At 40.6% G+C, this 16195-nt stretch overlaps 1 protein-coding gene across 1 annotated transcript in view; it reads left to right on the top strand.

Moving 5' to 3' along the window:
- The window catches only part of ccdc122 (coiled-coil domain containing 122), a 56902-nt gene extending 42360 nt beyond the window's left edge, over positions 1-14542 (top strand). Inside the window, exon 4 of the mRNA XM_043701505.1 lies at positions 14393-14542. Within this exon, the coding sequence (XP_043557440.1) occupies positions 14393-14542 (150 nt within the window). The remainder of the gene's footprint in view (positions 1-14392) is intronic.
- Positions 14543-16195: the final 1653 nt, after the last annotated feature.

Below are 16195 nucleotides of genomic sequence, written 5' to 3'. Positions count from 1 at the left end.
GTACCAGCCTCCACCACTTCCTCTGGCAGCTCATTCCATACACGTACCACCCTCTGCGTGAAAAAGTTGCCCCTTAGGTCTCTTTTATATCTTTCCCCTCTCACTCTCAACCTATGCCCTCTAGTTCTGGACTCCCCAACCCCAGGGAAAAGACTTTGCCTATTTATCCTATCCATGCCCCTCACAATTTTGTAAACCTCTATAAGGTCACTCCTCAGCCTCCGACGGACCAGGGAAAACAGCCCCAGCCTATTCAGCCTCTCCCTATAGCTCAAATCCTCCAACCCTGACAACAACCTTGTAAATATTTTCTAAACCCTTTCAAGTTTCACAACATCTTTCCGATAGGAAGGAGACAGAATTGCACGAAATATACCAACAGTGGCCTAACCAATGTCCTGTACAGCCGCAGCATGACCTCCCAACTCCTATACTCAATACTCTGACCAATAAAGGAAAGTATACCAAACACCTTCTTCATTATCCTATCTACCTGCAACTCCACTTTCAAGGAGCTATGAACCTGCACTCCAAGGTCTCTTTGTTCAGCAACACTCCCTAAGACCTTACCATTAAGTGTATAAGCCCTGCTAAGATTTGCTTTCCCAAAATGCAGCACCTCGCATTTATCTGAATTAAACTCCATCTGCCACTTCTCAGCCCATTGGACAATCTGGTCCAGATCCTGTTGTAATCTGAGGTAATCCTCTTTGCTGCCCACTACACCTCCAATTTTGGTGTCATCTGCAAATTTACTAACTGTACCTCTTATGCTCGCATCCAAATCATTTATGTAAATGACAAAAAGTAGAGGACCCAGCACTGATCCTTGTGGCACTCCACTGGTCACAGGCCTCCAGTCTGAAAAACAACCCTCCACCCTCTGTCTTCTACCTTTGAGCCAGTTCTGTATTCCATGAGATCTAACCTTGCTAATCAGTCTCCCATGGGGAACCTTGTCGAACACCTTACTGAAGTCCATATAGATCACATCTCCTGCTCTGTCCTCATCAATCTTCTTTGTTACTTCTTCAAAAAACTCAATCAAGTTTGTGAGAAATGATTTCTCATGCACAAAGCCATGTTGACTATTTCTAATCAGTCCTTGCTTTTCCAAATACATGTACATCCTGTCCCTCAGGATTCCCTCCAACAACTTTCCCACCACCGAGGTCAGGCTCACTGGTCTATAGTTCCCTGGCATATCTTTACCGCCCTTCTTAAACAATGGCACCATGTTTGCCAACCTCCAGTCTTCTGGCACCTCCCCTGTGACTATCGATGATACAAATATCTCAGCAAGAGGCCCAGCAATCACTTCTCTAGTTTCCCACAGAGTTCTCGGGTACACCTGATCAGGTCCTGGGGATTTATCCACCTTTACCCATTTCAAGACATCCAGCACTTCCTCCTCTGTAATCTGGACATTTTGCAAGATGTCACCATCTATTTCCCTACAGTCTATATCTTTCATATCTTTTTCCACACTAAATACTGATGTAAAATATTCATTTTGTATCTCTCCCATTTTCTGTGGCTCCACGCAAAGGCCGCCTTGCTGATCTTTGAGGGCCCTATTCTCTCCCTAGTTACTCTTTTGTCCTTAATATATTTGTAAAAATCCTTTGGATTCTCCTTAATTCTATTTGCCAAAGCTATCTTATGTCCCCTTTTTGCCCTCCTGATTTCCCTCTTAAGTATACTCCTACTTCCTTTATACTCTTCTAAGGATTCACTCGATCTATCCTGTCTATACCTGATATATGCTTCCTTCTTTTTCTTAACCAAACCCTCAATTTCTTTCGTAATCCAGCAATCCCTATACCTACCAGCCTTCCCTTTCACCCTGACAGGAATATACTTTCTCTGGATTGTTGTTATCTCATTTCTGAAGGCTTCCCATTTTCCAGCCATCCCTTTACCTGTGAACATCTACCTCCAATCAGCTTTTGAAAGTTCTTGCCTAATACCATCAAAATTGGCCTTTCTCCAATGTAGAACTTCAACTTTTAGATCTGGTCTATCCTTTTCCATCACTATTTTAAAACGAATAGAATTATGGTCGTTGGCCCCAAAGTGCTCCCCCACTGACTCCTCAGTCACCTGCCCTGCCTTACTTCCCAAGAGTAGGTCAAGTTTTGCACCTTCTCTGGTAGGTACATCCACATACTGAATCAGAAAATTGTCTTGTACGTACTTCAGAAATTCCTCTCCATCTAAACCTTTAGCACTATGGCAGTCCCCGTCGATGTTTGGAAAGTTAAAATCCCCTACCATAATTACCCTATTATTCTTACAGATAGCTGAGATCTCCCTACAAGTTTGTTTCTCAATTTGCCTCTAACTATTAGGGGGTCTATAATAAAATCCCAATAAGGTGATCATCCCTTTCTTATTTCTCAGTTCCACCCAAATAACTTCCCCGGATGTATTTCTGGGAATATCCTCCCTCAGCACAGTTGTAATGCTATCCCTTATCAAAAATGCCACTCCCCCTCCTCTCTTGCCTCCCATTCTATCCTTCCTGTAGCATTTGTATCCTGGAACGTTAAGTTGCCAGTCCTGCCCATCCCTGAGCCGTGAAATACAAGTCTGCCTTGGAGGGACAAAATTTATGTATGCAACATTCACATAGCACACAGGGAGAACTAACCATTTGGATACAGAACAGGTTCAAAGGTAGAAGATGGGCGATTGTTTTTCAGACTGGAGGCCTGTGATCAGCTGTCTGCGACTAGGATCGGTGCTTGGTCCACTGCTTTTCGTCATTTATATAAATGATTTGGATGTGAACATAGGACGTATAGTTAGTAAGTTTTGCATTTGACTACAAAATTGGAGGTGTAGTGGACAGTGAAGAAGGTTACCTCAGTGTACAACAAGGTCTTGATCAATGGGCCGAGGAGTGGCAGATGGAATTTAATTTAGATAAATAAGAGGTGCTGCGTTTTGGAAAGACTTTAGAGCACGACTTGTACAATTAATGGTAAAATCCTGGGGTGTGTTGTTGAACAAAGAGGCCTTGGCCTGCAGGTTTATAGTTCCTTGAAAGTGGAGTCACATGTAGATCAGATGGTGAAGAAGGTGTTTGGTATGCTTGCCATTAGTGTTTGTGCATTTAGCACAGGAGTTAGGAGGTCATGTTGCTACTGTACTGGACATTGGTTCAGCCATTTTTGAAATAATGCATGCAATTTTGGTCTCCCTGCTGTAGGAAGGATATTGTGAAACTTCAAAAGGTTCAGAAAAGATTTACAAGGATGTTGCCACGGTTGGAGGGTTTGAGCTACCGGGAGAAGCTGAGTAGGCTGGGCTGTTTTCCCTAGAGCATCAGAGGTTGTGAGGGTGACCTTAAAGAGGTTTATAAAATCATAAGGGACAAGGATAGGGTAAATAGACAAGGACCTTTCCCCAGGGTGAGTGAGTCCAAACGAGAGGGCATAGGTTTAAGGTGAAAGAGGAAAGATTTAAAGGTACCTAAGGGATAACTTTTTCATGCAGAGGGTGGTGCGTGTATGGAATGAGCTGCCAAATGAAGCGTTGGAGGCTGATAGAATTACAACATTTAAAAGGCATCTAGATGGGCACATGAATAGTAAAGGTTTAGAGGGATATGGGCCAAATGCTGGCAAATGGGGCTATTGACTTAGGCTATCTGGCCGGCATGGACGAGTTAGAACGAAGAGTCTGTTTCCATGGTGTACATCTCAATGACTATTAGAGATCACACCTTCCATGTAAAGTTTATTTTGTTGCAGATAACTTTACCAAGTAAAAGACTTTAACAAAAACATTGGCGGTGTGATTTATTCCTTTAATTAGAAAAGTTTTCCCTCTGCTGTTGGAAGTGAGTTAAGAAAGACTTCAAAATCACAGTGATCAATTTACCGCTCTACTCCCACTATTCCTTACCCATCGCTATGTTAGGACAGAGATTTGAAGGGTGACCAAGGGATTTATCTGAAGCAAACAGCAGTCTGCAGCAAAACCCAAACTTCATATTAGCATGTCAGAATGGAAGTACTGGGCAGGACTAGACCCATTCAATTATAGTGGATGCAACAGCTTTCAAACAGTGATAAGAAGTGGCGTTTAGAGAGGATATCCCCTGTAAAATTTCAGATCGTTGGTATCTATTTACTGTACCAATCATCACATTTACATTGATTACATTTTCACAGGGAACTTTGGAGACTACTTCTTTGAACATCATTCTCCTGGTACATCCTGAGAAAGTTCAGAGCTGGAAGTCAATGCTATCCTGGTGGCAGTAGTCTGGTTAAATAAACATAGCTGAAAGAGCACTCGGCTTTGGATCTCTTAGTGAACTATGCACAGGGGGACTGCCCACAGGGTTTCCCCAGCCAATAGTGATTATAGTCCTTGAGTCACATGCCTGGAATTATGTGAGGAGCAGAGCGCAGGGGAACTATACTTTTTCAGAGAGGCTGCTATAGACTTGCGCAACATCTAACAGTAATGGCTACAATCTACACGGCCATGTGATTTTGTTTTCCTGTACTGTCACAATGACCATACATTTTAACTTCTTAACCACCAACTTATTTAAAGCTGCAGAAGTCAGTAGGCAAATTGCCAAAGTCAACAGAAGCTCTTGCTGTGCTTATATATGATTGGTCAAGGTTTAGTATCATGATGTAAGCTCATTACATATTTTCTAAGCAACCTGTTCAGAGATGTTATTACACACCTCTGGAGCAGTGGGACTTGAACCTAGCTCAGAGGTAGGGACACTACAACTGCACCACTCTCCCAAATGCTAGCAATTCTCTGTTTCTGAGGTCAGTGGTCTCAACTCCAACCTGTAGCTGCACTCTGACTCTTATCATGTATTCTCAGTTTGCTGCATTGAACCTAAACTACTGACAGCATGTCTGAGAATACCATTATATAAATGACTTCCCAGTCATCACAACACTCCTGCAATCTGTTCTTGCAAATAAATCAGCACACTAAATATCTCCTGTAGTTTTGCCCTCCTGCTAAGAATCTTTCTCCCCTTCTTCCTTATCCCTTCTTCAACACCTTGTTCATGTATCTAAAATTGCTGCAGCTACCAGAAGAAATAAACCAGCAATAAACCTATATGCAGCTGTTAGTCTCTTTAAGTCACACTGGTGGTTGGGTCAAGAGAGGAATCTCGTCTCGAAGTAGAGTGGATGTAAAGCTGTGTGTCATATAAATGAAACATACAAGTTGGAAAAGGATTAGGCCATTCAGCCCCTGTGCAAATACCTTGTCACATCTGTCATTTTGCTGTTTTTGAAATCTCCCACCTGATCTACGGTCACACCGTTCTCTTTGTACACTTTAACCCATCTAGTCAAATTTTAGATAGATTAGATTAGATTAGATTCCCTACAGTATGGAAACAGGCCCTTTGGCTCAACAGGTCCACACCAACCCTCTGAAGAGTAACCTACCCAGACCCATTCCCCTACCCGATATTGACCCCTGACTAATGCACTTAATACCATGGTCAATTTAGCATGGCCAATTCACCTGACCTGCACATCTTTGGATTGTGGGAGGAAACCGGAGCACCCAGAGGAAACCCACGCAGACACGGGGAGAATGTGCAAATTGCACGCAGACAGTCATCCGAGGTGGGAATCGAACCCGGGTCCTTGGCGCTTCCCTTTTTGCTAACTAACTCTGTTGCTTTACCTTCTCCTTTTAATTAATGAAATCTTCCAAAACTTGGTCCCTCACCCCATTGCTTAGGTTAAAGCCCTCACTATTGCCCTAGTTATATGATTCACAAGAAAACTGATCCCAACATGATTCTGAAGAGCATCCCAACATATCGCCTCCCTTTTTTGCCAGTACTAGTGCTCGTGCCCAGTAATCAAAATCTGTTTCTCCCACACTAATCTTGAAACTCTCCAGTTATATTTACTCTTTGCCTGTTTGCTCATTTTTCAATAAGCCTCTGAGGTTTTACTTTTCTTAATTTAGTCCATAGCTGTTTATACTCCCTCAGCAGAATCTCCTCCTAGTTCTGCCTATGGTCATTGATATCTACTCATCATTGAATCATGAGTACTGAATCGTTCCTTCCAACTGTACATTCCCCTCCAGCCTAGTGCCAATAGAGTCATATAGCACAGAAACAGACCCTTCGATCCGACTCATCCATGCTGAACAAGTTTCCCAAACTAAACTAGTACCACTTGCCTGAGTTTGGCTGATATCCCTGTATATCTTTCCTATTCATGTACCTGTCCAAATGCCTTTTGAATGTTGTAACTTTATCTGCATCTACCATTTACATTGGTAGTTAATTCCGCATACAAATCATCCTCTCTGTGAAAAAGTTGTCCGTCAGGTCCCTTTTAAATCTTCCTCCTCTCACCTTAAAAATATGCCCCTTAGTTTTGAACTCCCCAACTTTAGGGAAAATACGTTCGCTATTCACTTTGTCTATGCCCTTCATTATTTTATAAACTTCTATGAGGTCACCCCTCAATTTCCTACATTCCTGTGAAAAACATCCCAGCCTATCCAGCCTCTCCTTATAACTCAAATCCTTCAGTCCTGATAACATCCTTGGAAATCTTTTCTGCACCGTTTCCAATTTAATAATAACCTTCCTAAAGCAGGGCGACCAGAACTGAATGCAATACTCCAAAAGTGGCCTCACCAATGTCCTGTATAACCTCAACATGATGTCCCAGCTCCTATACTCAATGGTCTGAGCAATGAAGGCGAGTGTGCTAAACACCTTCATAGCTGAAAATGTGTTGCTGGAAAAGCGCAGCAGGTCAGGCAGCATCCAAGGGTCAGGAGAATCGACGTTTCGGGCATAAGCCCTTCTTCAGGAATTCGGGCTTATGCCCGAAACGTCGATTCTCCTGTTCCTTGGATGCTGCCTGACCTGCTGCACTTTTCCAGCAACACATTTTCAGCTCTGATCTCCAGCATCTGCAGTCCTCACTTTCTCCTCGAAGATAAACACCTTCATAACCACTCTGTCTAACTGTGACACAATTTTCAAAAGTTTATGTACCGAGCCCTTAGGTCTCTCTGTTCAACAACACTACCCAGGGCCCCACCGTTAACTGTATAAGTCTTGCCCTTGTTTGTTTTATCAAAATGCATTACCTCACATTTATGGAAATGAAATTCCATCTGCCACTTCTCAGCCCATTTTCCCAAGTGATCAAGAGCCTTTTGTAACTTTTCTCACTCTTGACTATACCGTCAATCTTGGTGTCATCCGCAAACTTGCCAACCATACCTCCAAAATTTCTCATCGAAATCGTTAATATAAATGACAAACAACAGTAGACCCAGCAATGATTCCTGCGGAACACCGCTGGTCACAAGTGTCTAATCCAAAAAATAATCTCTACCACTACCCTCCATGTCCTACCATCAAGCCAATTTTGTATCCAGTTGGCAATCTGTCCCCGAATCCCATTTGATTTAATTTTACTAATCAGGCTACCATGCGGAACCTTGTCAAAGGCTTTACTGAGTCCATGGAGACAATGTCTCCTGCTCTGCCCTTATGTATCTTTTTAGTTACATTCTCAAAAAAATTAATCAAGTTTGTGAAACCTCACTTGTGGTTATTTCTAACAGAGATGTTACAAATATCTCTGCTAGGATGTCCCAAACACAGGCACCAGGCAGGCAACACAGACATCTGGACTCTCACTCTTGATTACAGAGGACCATGTCTATTTTTTTGACTAAGCGGTCAGCTACAACTACTATGTTCATGTTAAATCCCCTGCTTGAATGTTTTCCTGTGCTTGGTATCATGCTGTGTCTGCTTACCCTCCGTGCACTCACTGTTTTTATCCACACGGAGTGCAAGAACCTCAAACCCGTTGAACAATTGCAAAAGCTGAAGCATCTCCACCCCAGCCTTCAGAGTTCCCATATCCTTTGCAGTCACATCCTCCTTCTATTAACCAAAGGAGAAACTATCTCTTAAACAGTGTGACCATCTCCAGGAATGAAGATTCTTGGTAACTTTTCCCCCTCCCTGATGCATTGAAGTGTCTGTAGTTCTGCCTGCAACTCAACTCTGAGCCAAACTTCCTCAAGCTGCACAGACTTATTACAGACAAATTTGTCCTAAGTTACAGTGGCATGCAGGAGCTGCAACATGCTGTGGCGACAACACACGTGCTGTTTGCCCATCTTTATTTTGTGATATCATTTATTTTTATTAATAAACTCTATCATTCAAGTTTTATTACAATGAGTAAAGCTTATTAATATAATTTTACAAATACTAATACAGTTTCTGAGCTTTAAAAGAAAGCTGAGCAAAATGGTAAAGTACTCACCAACTAATCATTTACCTGCTTCATTTTGATGTCGCTTTTTATTTTTCTCCAGATGCAGTTGAGCATTTTACAGACATGAGCTCCCTCTAGCCCTTTGTTGTCGCTCATGCCATTTTTAACCCCAACTCTTGTGGATGCAAACAAAATTTTAAAATGAACATAGGACCTCTTTCCCCTCCTCATTGGATTCCCTCACTCACCAAATTCCCAGCTTCATACCCTGTAACTGGAAGTGTCTTTTATATTTTAAAATACACACCAATGAGTTGTTAACATGGCTGCCAAGTATGAGGAACCCGTTGCTTAATTGACCATAGACTATCTCAAGCCCCCAAAAAGTTCTATTTCAGTTACATGAATGGGAATGTCTCCAAGAATGGACATGCCAATCCAAAATATCAGTATGGAATCCCTATCTGCCATTATGCAAAGTCCACCCGAAACACAGAATCAATAGATCTCTAGATTTCTTGTATATCTAATCAATGCTTCACAAAAGAGGCTAAAGAGGCTAGCTATCTACAGACTAAGTATGCAAAACCACAATCTATCTTCTATTGTGTAGTGCTAACTTTGGTCTTCTAAACCATTCTGGTTCGGTATTAGCAGTATTGGCCATGTAACCAAACATTATGGGCAGAATTTTTTAAGGGTCTGAAATAGCATTGTCATGGTGAGATTTCTGGCATAATCATGCGAGACTTTGAGATGTAGCTCAATATCTGGAGCATTTTGCATTACTTCCTATTATTTGACAAGTAATGTGGTGAATTTCTTCCTCAGCAACACCAAGTTGCCACTTAAAGGGGATTATTGCCTGGTAAATGCCTTTTAACTTGTCTCATTAGTACTAGCATCCTCACTTACAAATGCACCAAACTAGCCGGACATTAAGTTATCTCAGTATGGAATTCAGAGTGCATACCTAGTGCGTTCATTATCTTGGACACCGGGCTCCAATATCTCAGGCACCATTTGCCACAGGCACCCCAGGTCCACAAGCAATGACATTTGATGTGTGCCAGCCTCTCAAACCTCATGAACACATCTACAATCAATAGAGAATGCTTGTGCGTTTTAATGCTACATCTTAGACTGCACTGGCAACTGTAATTGTAATGCTGCAGCAAGGATGCTGTGTGCTCAGGAACACATCTAACTCATGTATCTGCAGGCTCTTCACTCACTTACTCTGTGCCTACCTGGATACTCCCAGCATCCCTGCCTTGAACTGCCTTGCTTTTGTGTGCTCTGCCCCCTCAGCCAGAGCTACTAGGCTCATGTTAGTTCTGTCAAGGTGTGCCATTTAAGCTCTGAGTCAAAGGCAGAAAGTTTGTCATGGTGGTCAGCAGGCCTCAGGAAAGTTGTAGAGGATAGCCTTCATTGAGGGGGTCCCAGTGCATTGAAAAAAGCAAATTCTGATATTAGTCCAGGGACACTGGAACACAGTCAGTCAGCCACCAGAGGTGGTCAGAGTCAAGATGCTCTCCTCTCAGGTGAGGAGCCTGATGCCAGACAGCCCACCACCTGGCTTGATTCTTTCTGCTTTCTTGGGAGAGTTAAGAGTGAGGCAGATTGTACAGGAAATTAAATTGGATAGCACGGCTGTTACTGCTGGTGCAGATGTGGAGGTGTCCCAAGCAATTAGACCCGCAGCTCAAAGAGTATACGATGAATTGAATTGAATTGAATTAGCTTCGTTGTCACATGTATTCAAATGAGTAAAGTGAAAAGTTTATACATTGCTACTTACAGCACCATCTTAGATATCTAGCTACAATCCTTAGTTACAGAATATGACTCTGTGACCTTGTCATCCTATTTTGAGTCATAGAGTCATAGAGATGTACAGCATGTAAACAGATCCTTCAGTTGAACTCATCCATGCTGACCAGACATCCTAACCTATCCACCCATATCTCTCTAAACACTGCCTATTCATATACCCAACCAGGTGCTTTCAAATATTATAATTGAACCAGCCTCCACCACTTCCTCTGGCAGCTCATACCATACACGCACCACCCTCTGTGTGAAAAGGTTGCCCCTTAGATCCCTGTGCTGGAAAAGCACAGCAGGTCAGGCAGCATCCGAGAAGCAGGAGAATCAGCTTTTCAGGCATAAGCCCTTCACTTTTTCCTAACACCCTTGTGAATCTTTTCTGAACCCTTTCAAGTTTCACAACATCCTTCAGATAGGAAGGAGAGCAGAATTGCTCACAATATTCCAAAAGCCACAACATGATCTCCCAACTCATATACTCCATGCTTTGACCAAAATAGGAAAGCATATCAAATGACTTCTTCACTATCCTATCTATCTGCGACTCCATTTTCAATGAACTATGAACCTGCACTCCAAGGTCTCTTTATTCAGCAACATTCCCCAGGGTCTTACCATTAAGTTTATAAGTCCTGCTCTGATTTGCCTTTCCAAACTGTAGTACCTCACGTTTATCTAAATTAAACTCCATCTGCCATCCTCAGCTCATTGGCCCATCTGATCAAGATCCTATTGTACTCTGAGGTAACCTCCTTCATTGTCCACTACACCTCCAATTTTGGTGTCATCCGCAAACCTGCTAACTATACCTCTATGTTCACATACAAATCATTTATATATATGATTAAAAGCAGTGGACCCAACGCTGATCCTTGTTGCACACCACTAGCCACAGGCCTCCAGTCTGAAGGGCAACCCTCCACCACCACCCACTGTCTTCTACCTTCGATCCAGTTTTGTATCCAAGTGACTGGTTCTCCCTGTATTCCATGAAATCTAACCTTGATAACTAGGCAACCATGAGGAACCTTGTCAAACGCCTTACTGAAATTCATATAGATAACATCTACTGCTCTGTCCTCATCAGTCCTCTTTGTTACTTCTTCAAAAGATTTAGTCAAGTTAGTGATACATGATTTCGCACATACAAAGCCATGTTGACTATCCCTAATCAGTCCTTGCCTTTCTAAATACACATAAATCCTGTCCACAGAATTCCCTCCAACAACTTGCCCACCACCGATGTCAGGCTTACCGGTCTAGAGTTCTGTGACTTTTCCTTACCACTTTTCTTAAATAGTGGCATTGTGTAAGCCAACCTCCAGTGTTCTGGCTCCTCATCTGTGACTGTGAATGACCCAGATATCTCAGCAAAGGGCTCAACAATCACTTCCCCAGCTCCCACAAAGTTCTGGGGTACACCTGACCAGGCTCTGGGGATTTATCCACCTGTCTGCGTTTTAAGATATCCAGCACCATCTCCTCTGGAAGTGGATATTTTGCAAGGTGTCACCATCTATCTCCCCACATTCTATGTCTTCCATGTCCCTCTTCACAGTAAACACTGATACAAAATACTCATTTAGTATCTTCCCCATCTCCTGAAGTTCCACACATAGGCTGCTTTGCTGATCTTTGAGGGGCCCTATTCTCTCCCTAGTTACCCTTTTGTCCTTAATGTAATTATAAAATCCCTTTGGATTCTCCTTAACCCTATTTTCCAAAGCTATCCTATGTCCTCTTTTTGCCCTTCTGATTTTTCTCTTAAGTATACTCCTACTGCCTTTCTACTCCTTTTTCCCAGGTTCTTTCACATTTACACTCCTTACAACCATCCACCAATCTATAACCCTCCTCTCCACATGCTTTCATTTAATTCCCTCCTCACTATCTTCCTCACCGTCTGCCCTCTTTTTTTCTTTCTCCTATTCTTATCCTTTCTCCACCTCTCATTTCTATTCCTTCATTCCCTCCACTACCTTTTATCCTTTTCACACCTTTTCCACTTCCCCATCTGTTGGAAAAGGTTTATTTAAAGAGGAGTCTTGAGTTGTGTGTTCAGCAGCACAAATCAATCTTTACTCCAAGCTCCTTACCAATGCAGCACAGGAGAGGTCTCTAGGACACTCTACCTATCCAATAAAGTACAGGATATTTATACATACCATGTCACAATGGTTACATGCAATGTTGACATCGGTGCTTGCCATCTCCCCTTTAATGACACATGCAATTCTGTGAATACACAATCAATGTTAGACAACTTTGTGGTCAACCTGAGATCTTCCCATCATCTTGCGATGTTTGCCATACCCCCATCACCTGTTCATGGACTCTTACAATACATCTTATTGCAATACTGACTATTACGTTCCTTCCCAGATTTTGCCAGCTGCACTGTATACTTGCTGATTACTAAGGACTTTTCAAATTCTGTCTTGCAATTTATATTCCTCGCTAACCTTGTTACAGAAGATTTGAAGGGAGGTTAATTTCTACCAATTGTTATAAAGTTTGTAATAGCTCTAATAGAAAGATACTTATAAAGTTGTACATAGTTACATCTAATATTACAATTCTGTGGCAAAGCTGCCAATTTCAGGAGTGGCGCCCCTCTCCCACGAGTTTTAAAAGTCAAATAAACACAGTCTCTCTGTCATTTGCACCTTCTTCTATGGGCATACTTCAAGATGGTTTAAAACTGAAGTTTGATGCCAGGCTGAACCTTGTTATGATTACTTTAAAAACTTTTCATACTACCTTTTTCTAAATAAGATAGCATCTATTTAAATTTGATCTATAGGAATGAAATTCAATCACTTTTACAGCTTTACAAGTCATTAAAAGAATCTTATTTGTATTCATTAAGGTTCGACTGGGTATGATCTCTTTCTTAGCCTTGACTTATAATTTTTTCTGTCCTTCTTCCATTATTCTTTAGACTGTTCAATTGTGAAGCAATGATTGTTTATTCTCACAATGTCATAATTATCCTGTTTCCTAGTTGTTTCTGCCCCTCTTGCTATGTTATTTGTCACTTGGTACTCTTTTACATGGTTATCTTATTTATACTTTTTTGTTGTTCCGGTCTCCCTGCTCATGGAGTGAAAGCTCCTCTCTACTGCCTATTGCTATTTCTTGAAAGGAAATTCAGTTGAATTTCTTTAATATTAGTTGGTTGGTTGCATTTTAAGTTGTATCATATTCATGTAGGTGTATTTAATATGTAGTGACAATAACCTAAAAAATCTTGATTGGTGTAGGCTCAGGCTTTTCTTCTAATCTATACTAAATAACAAAGTTCGAACTAGCTAGTACCAAAGCTTTTTATCAAGGTTTTCTAATGGGGTTTATCAAAACTAGTCTCTGCATCCAAGACTGACTGTCTACAGAAATCTAATTACATGTCCCTGTGTCTAATATATTAAAACTACTCTTATTGTGCAAATATATGTTTCCACTCTAATATGCAATTATAATTATTTAAAAGACCTCATCTAAGGTGGGTCAAGCTTTTTCTTTCTATTTCAGATTAAAAAGGTAATTTTGAATCTGACGGTTTCCATCTGAGCTAACCTTATCAGAAAAGAGGAGACTTACTGTCTATATTCTAGCTCCATCTTACTCAGAGTTTGCTGTTATTCTCAAAGGCATTTTGTGATCTCTCTGTGAAGGCCATGATTTGAGCTACGTGAAATGCTACATCAAATACAATTTTCTTCAGCTTTTTTGTTATAGTTTTTTAAAAAACCACAAGCCGCCTATTTATATCACATTCAGCCAAGGGCAGCTACAACACCATTCCTTACCAATTCTTTTCTTCTGCACCATGCTTTCTGGCTTTTGTTCACTCCATCTATTTCTTCCTTTTGCTCTGTTTTCTGTCTCCCTCCTTCCCTTCAACCTGCCCCACTCCATTTTTTGTCTGCTGTGTCTCTACCACCTCCTGTCTTACTTTACTTTTTACATGCCACATCAGCATGTGCCTCACAGGCTTTGCCCCTCCTGCTCCTTGCCTCTGGTCCCTTTTTCTCACTCTGTTACTTTCTTCCATCCTTCATCTATTTCCCTCATGTGTCTCATCCCCTGTTCCTCATATTTGTACCTTTGTTCCAATTCTTTCTAAATCCCTTGCTTTGATCTAATTATTCCTGCACTTTATCACAGTACTTCATATATATGTCACTTATCTGTAAACAGATTTCTCAAGAGTTTGGAAGGCATACATGTTTAATTATTGCTCTTGATTTGGATCAATCTAAAAATTAATCATTTAATTTCTTAAGGTGCAGAAAAAAAGGTGTGAAGCCATACTTAAACGTTTATATTGTCAATTGAATAAAGTTGAGTCGAATAAACGGCAGTTGACATGGGACATACAACAGATGGAAAAAACTGCAGCACACCTGAGACAGTGTCTTGGAATTACAGAATAAATAACTCCCATCTGAAAATTTGGAAGTTTTACTGTATTGAACATATAAAATACAAACAATAAATACTGTTAATATGTTTAAAACAATAAAGTTGGTGTTATGAATGAGGTTCAAAATGACAGAAGTTATACTAGGCAATGTTTGTAGCAAATAAAGCTCCTTTGTTGGTTACTTTAACAAAAATATTAACATCGTTTATGTTTTCTTTTTGGATAGAGGAATTTCACTGTGTATCAATGCATATGTTATTAATATTGCATGGTGTAGTTTCAGTTCGGAAATGTTTCTAAAATTAAAGCAGAAAATTATTATGAAAATGAATTTGTTGGCAAGCTGGTTAAAACCTAACTTTGTTAAGTGCACCAGATCTTTAAAATGTTCTGATAGCAATGTTTTGATGCTTTTGTGCAAACGTTATTAGATTTTATAAACCTTAAGCTGACTTAATAAAGACTACTAATATTGTGTTTGGGTAAGGACCTCTTATTTCAGTTTTATTGGTCTTCAGATAAAATATTTAAAGAACACATGGTTTACAATTTTAATAAACATTTGTCAAACCGTCTGGTCTTATGTCAGTTTGAATTTCCTTTTATGTATCTGCCTGTCTTTCTTCTCTCCATTGCTTCACTACCTGTGTCTCTGCTTACTTGTTTTATATCTATATCCATCTCATCATCTTATGCATGTCAAGTGATAGGTATGGACTATGTTATATAAAATAGCAAGTAAAGGAGATGCATTTTGGGTGAACTTTGTCATAATTGTAACCAACTGAGCCTCATAGAATGCATTGACTGGCGCTGTTAACCTGGTCAAATCAGGGACCTGTAGCTGACGTAAAATTGTAGATTGTCAAATACTGATTCTGTGGTGCCTGACTCTCTATGAAGCAGTACAGATCATACTGCTATAATACAACAGTTGCATTCCTCTGCAACCTAGCGCTATAGAAAATCGCACTGTGGAAAACAACTATAGAAATCACGCTGTAGAAAATTGCGACATAGAAAATTGCTATACCCATTCAATAGAAAGTTTGTGTTACCCAAACAGAGTCCACAAAACATAAATTGTGTTATAGCCAATTCATGTTGATGAAACACACGTTATACCAGAACGATCTGTACTATAATCAAGGACCATTCATGTGTAAATAAAGAGTGACTTGATGATGGGATACCAGCCTCTGCAGAGTTATTTCAAACAAAGAAGTGAAAATGTTGTCCTCAATAACTGCCTGCTCACTCATACCTCTAATCATCTGTAGATTTTTTTTCATTCTTTTATCCCCAGTGTTTTCCTTACTCATTAACAATTCCACTAGCTATTCTCATTCTTTCCAATCCCTTCACTCCTATCACTACCCTGTTGGAGTGACATCTTCAAACCTTAAACTTATTCTTCTTTTGGCTCTATTGTATTTAGTACTCCGTCATCCCTCCTATTATAAGTGGATGCCACGAATCAAGAGGTCTATTCACACTCAGTGAAATTCATTCCTCCCTTTCTCCTATCCTGCTTTCTTGTCTGGTTACCTTTTAGGGTATACTTTCACAATTCAGTTTATTCATTTTTAAGGAATCAAATTCGAATGATGCAAACAGTATATTTTTCTCTCTATTTGTTTTTATTTTTCTCTCTTGTTTCTGT

This window comes from Chiloscyllium plagiosum, unplaced genomic scaffold (assembly GCF_037043375.1).
Source record: "Chiloscyllium plagiosum isolate Xiang-an unplaced genomic scaffold, Cpla_swu_hap1 HiC_scaffold_12, whole genome shotgun sequence".
Classification (NCBI taxonomy): domain Eukaryota; kingdom Metazoa; phylum Chordata; class Chondrichthyes; order Orectolobiformes; family Hemiscylliidae; genus Chiloscyllium; species Chiloscyllium plagiosum.
The sequence above is the reverse complement of the archived record's forward strand: the minus strand, read 5'-3'. Positions and strand labels throughout refer to the sequence as shown.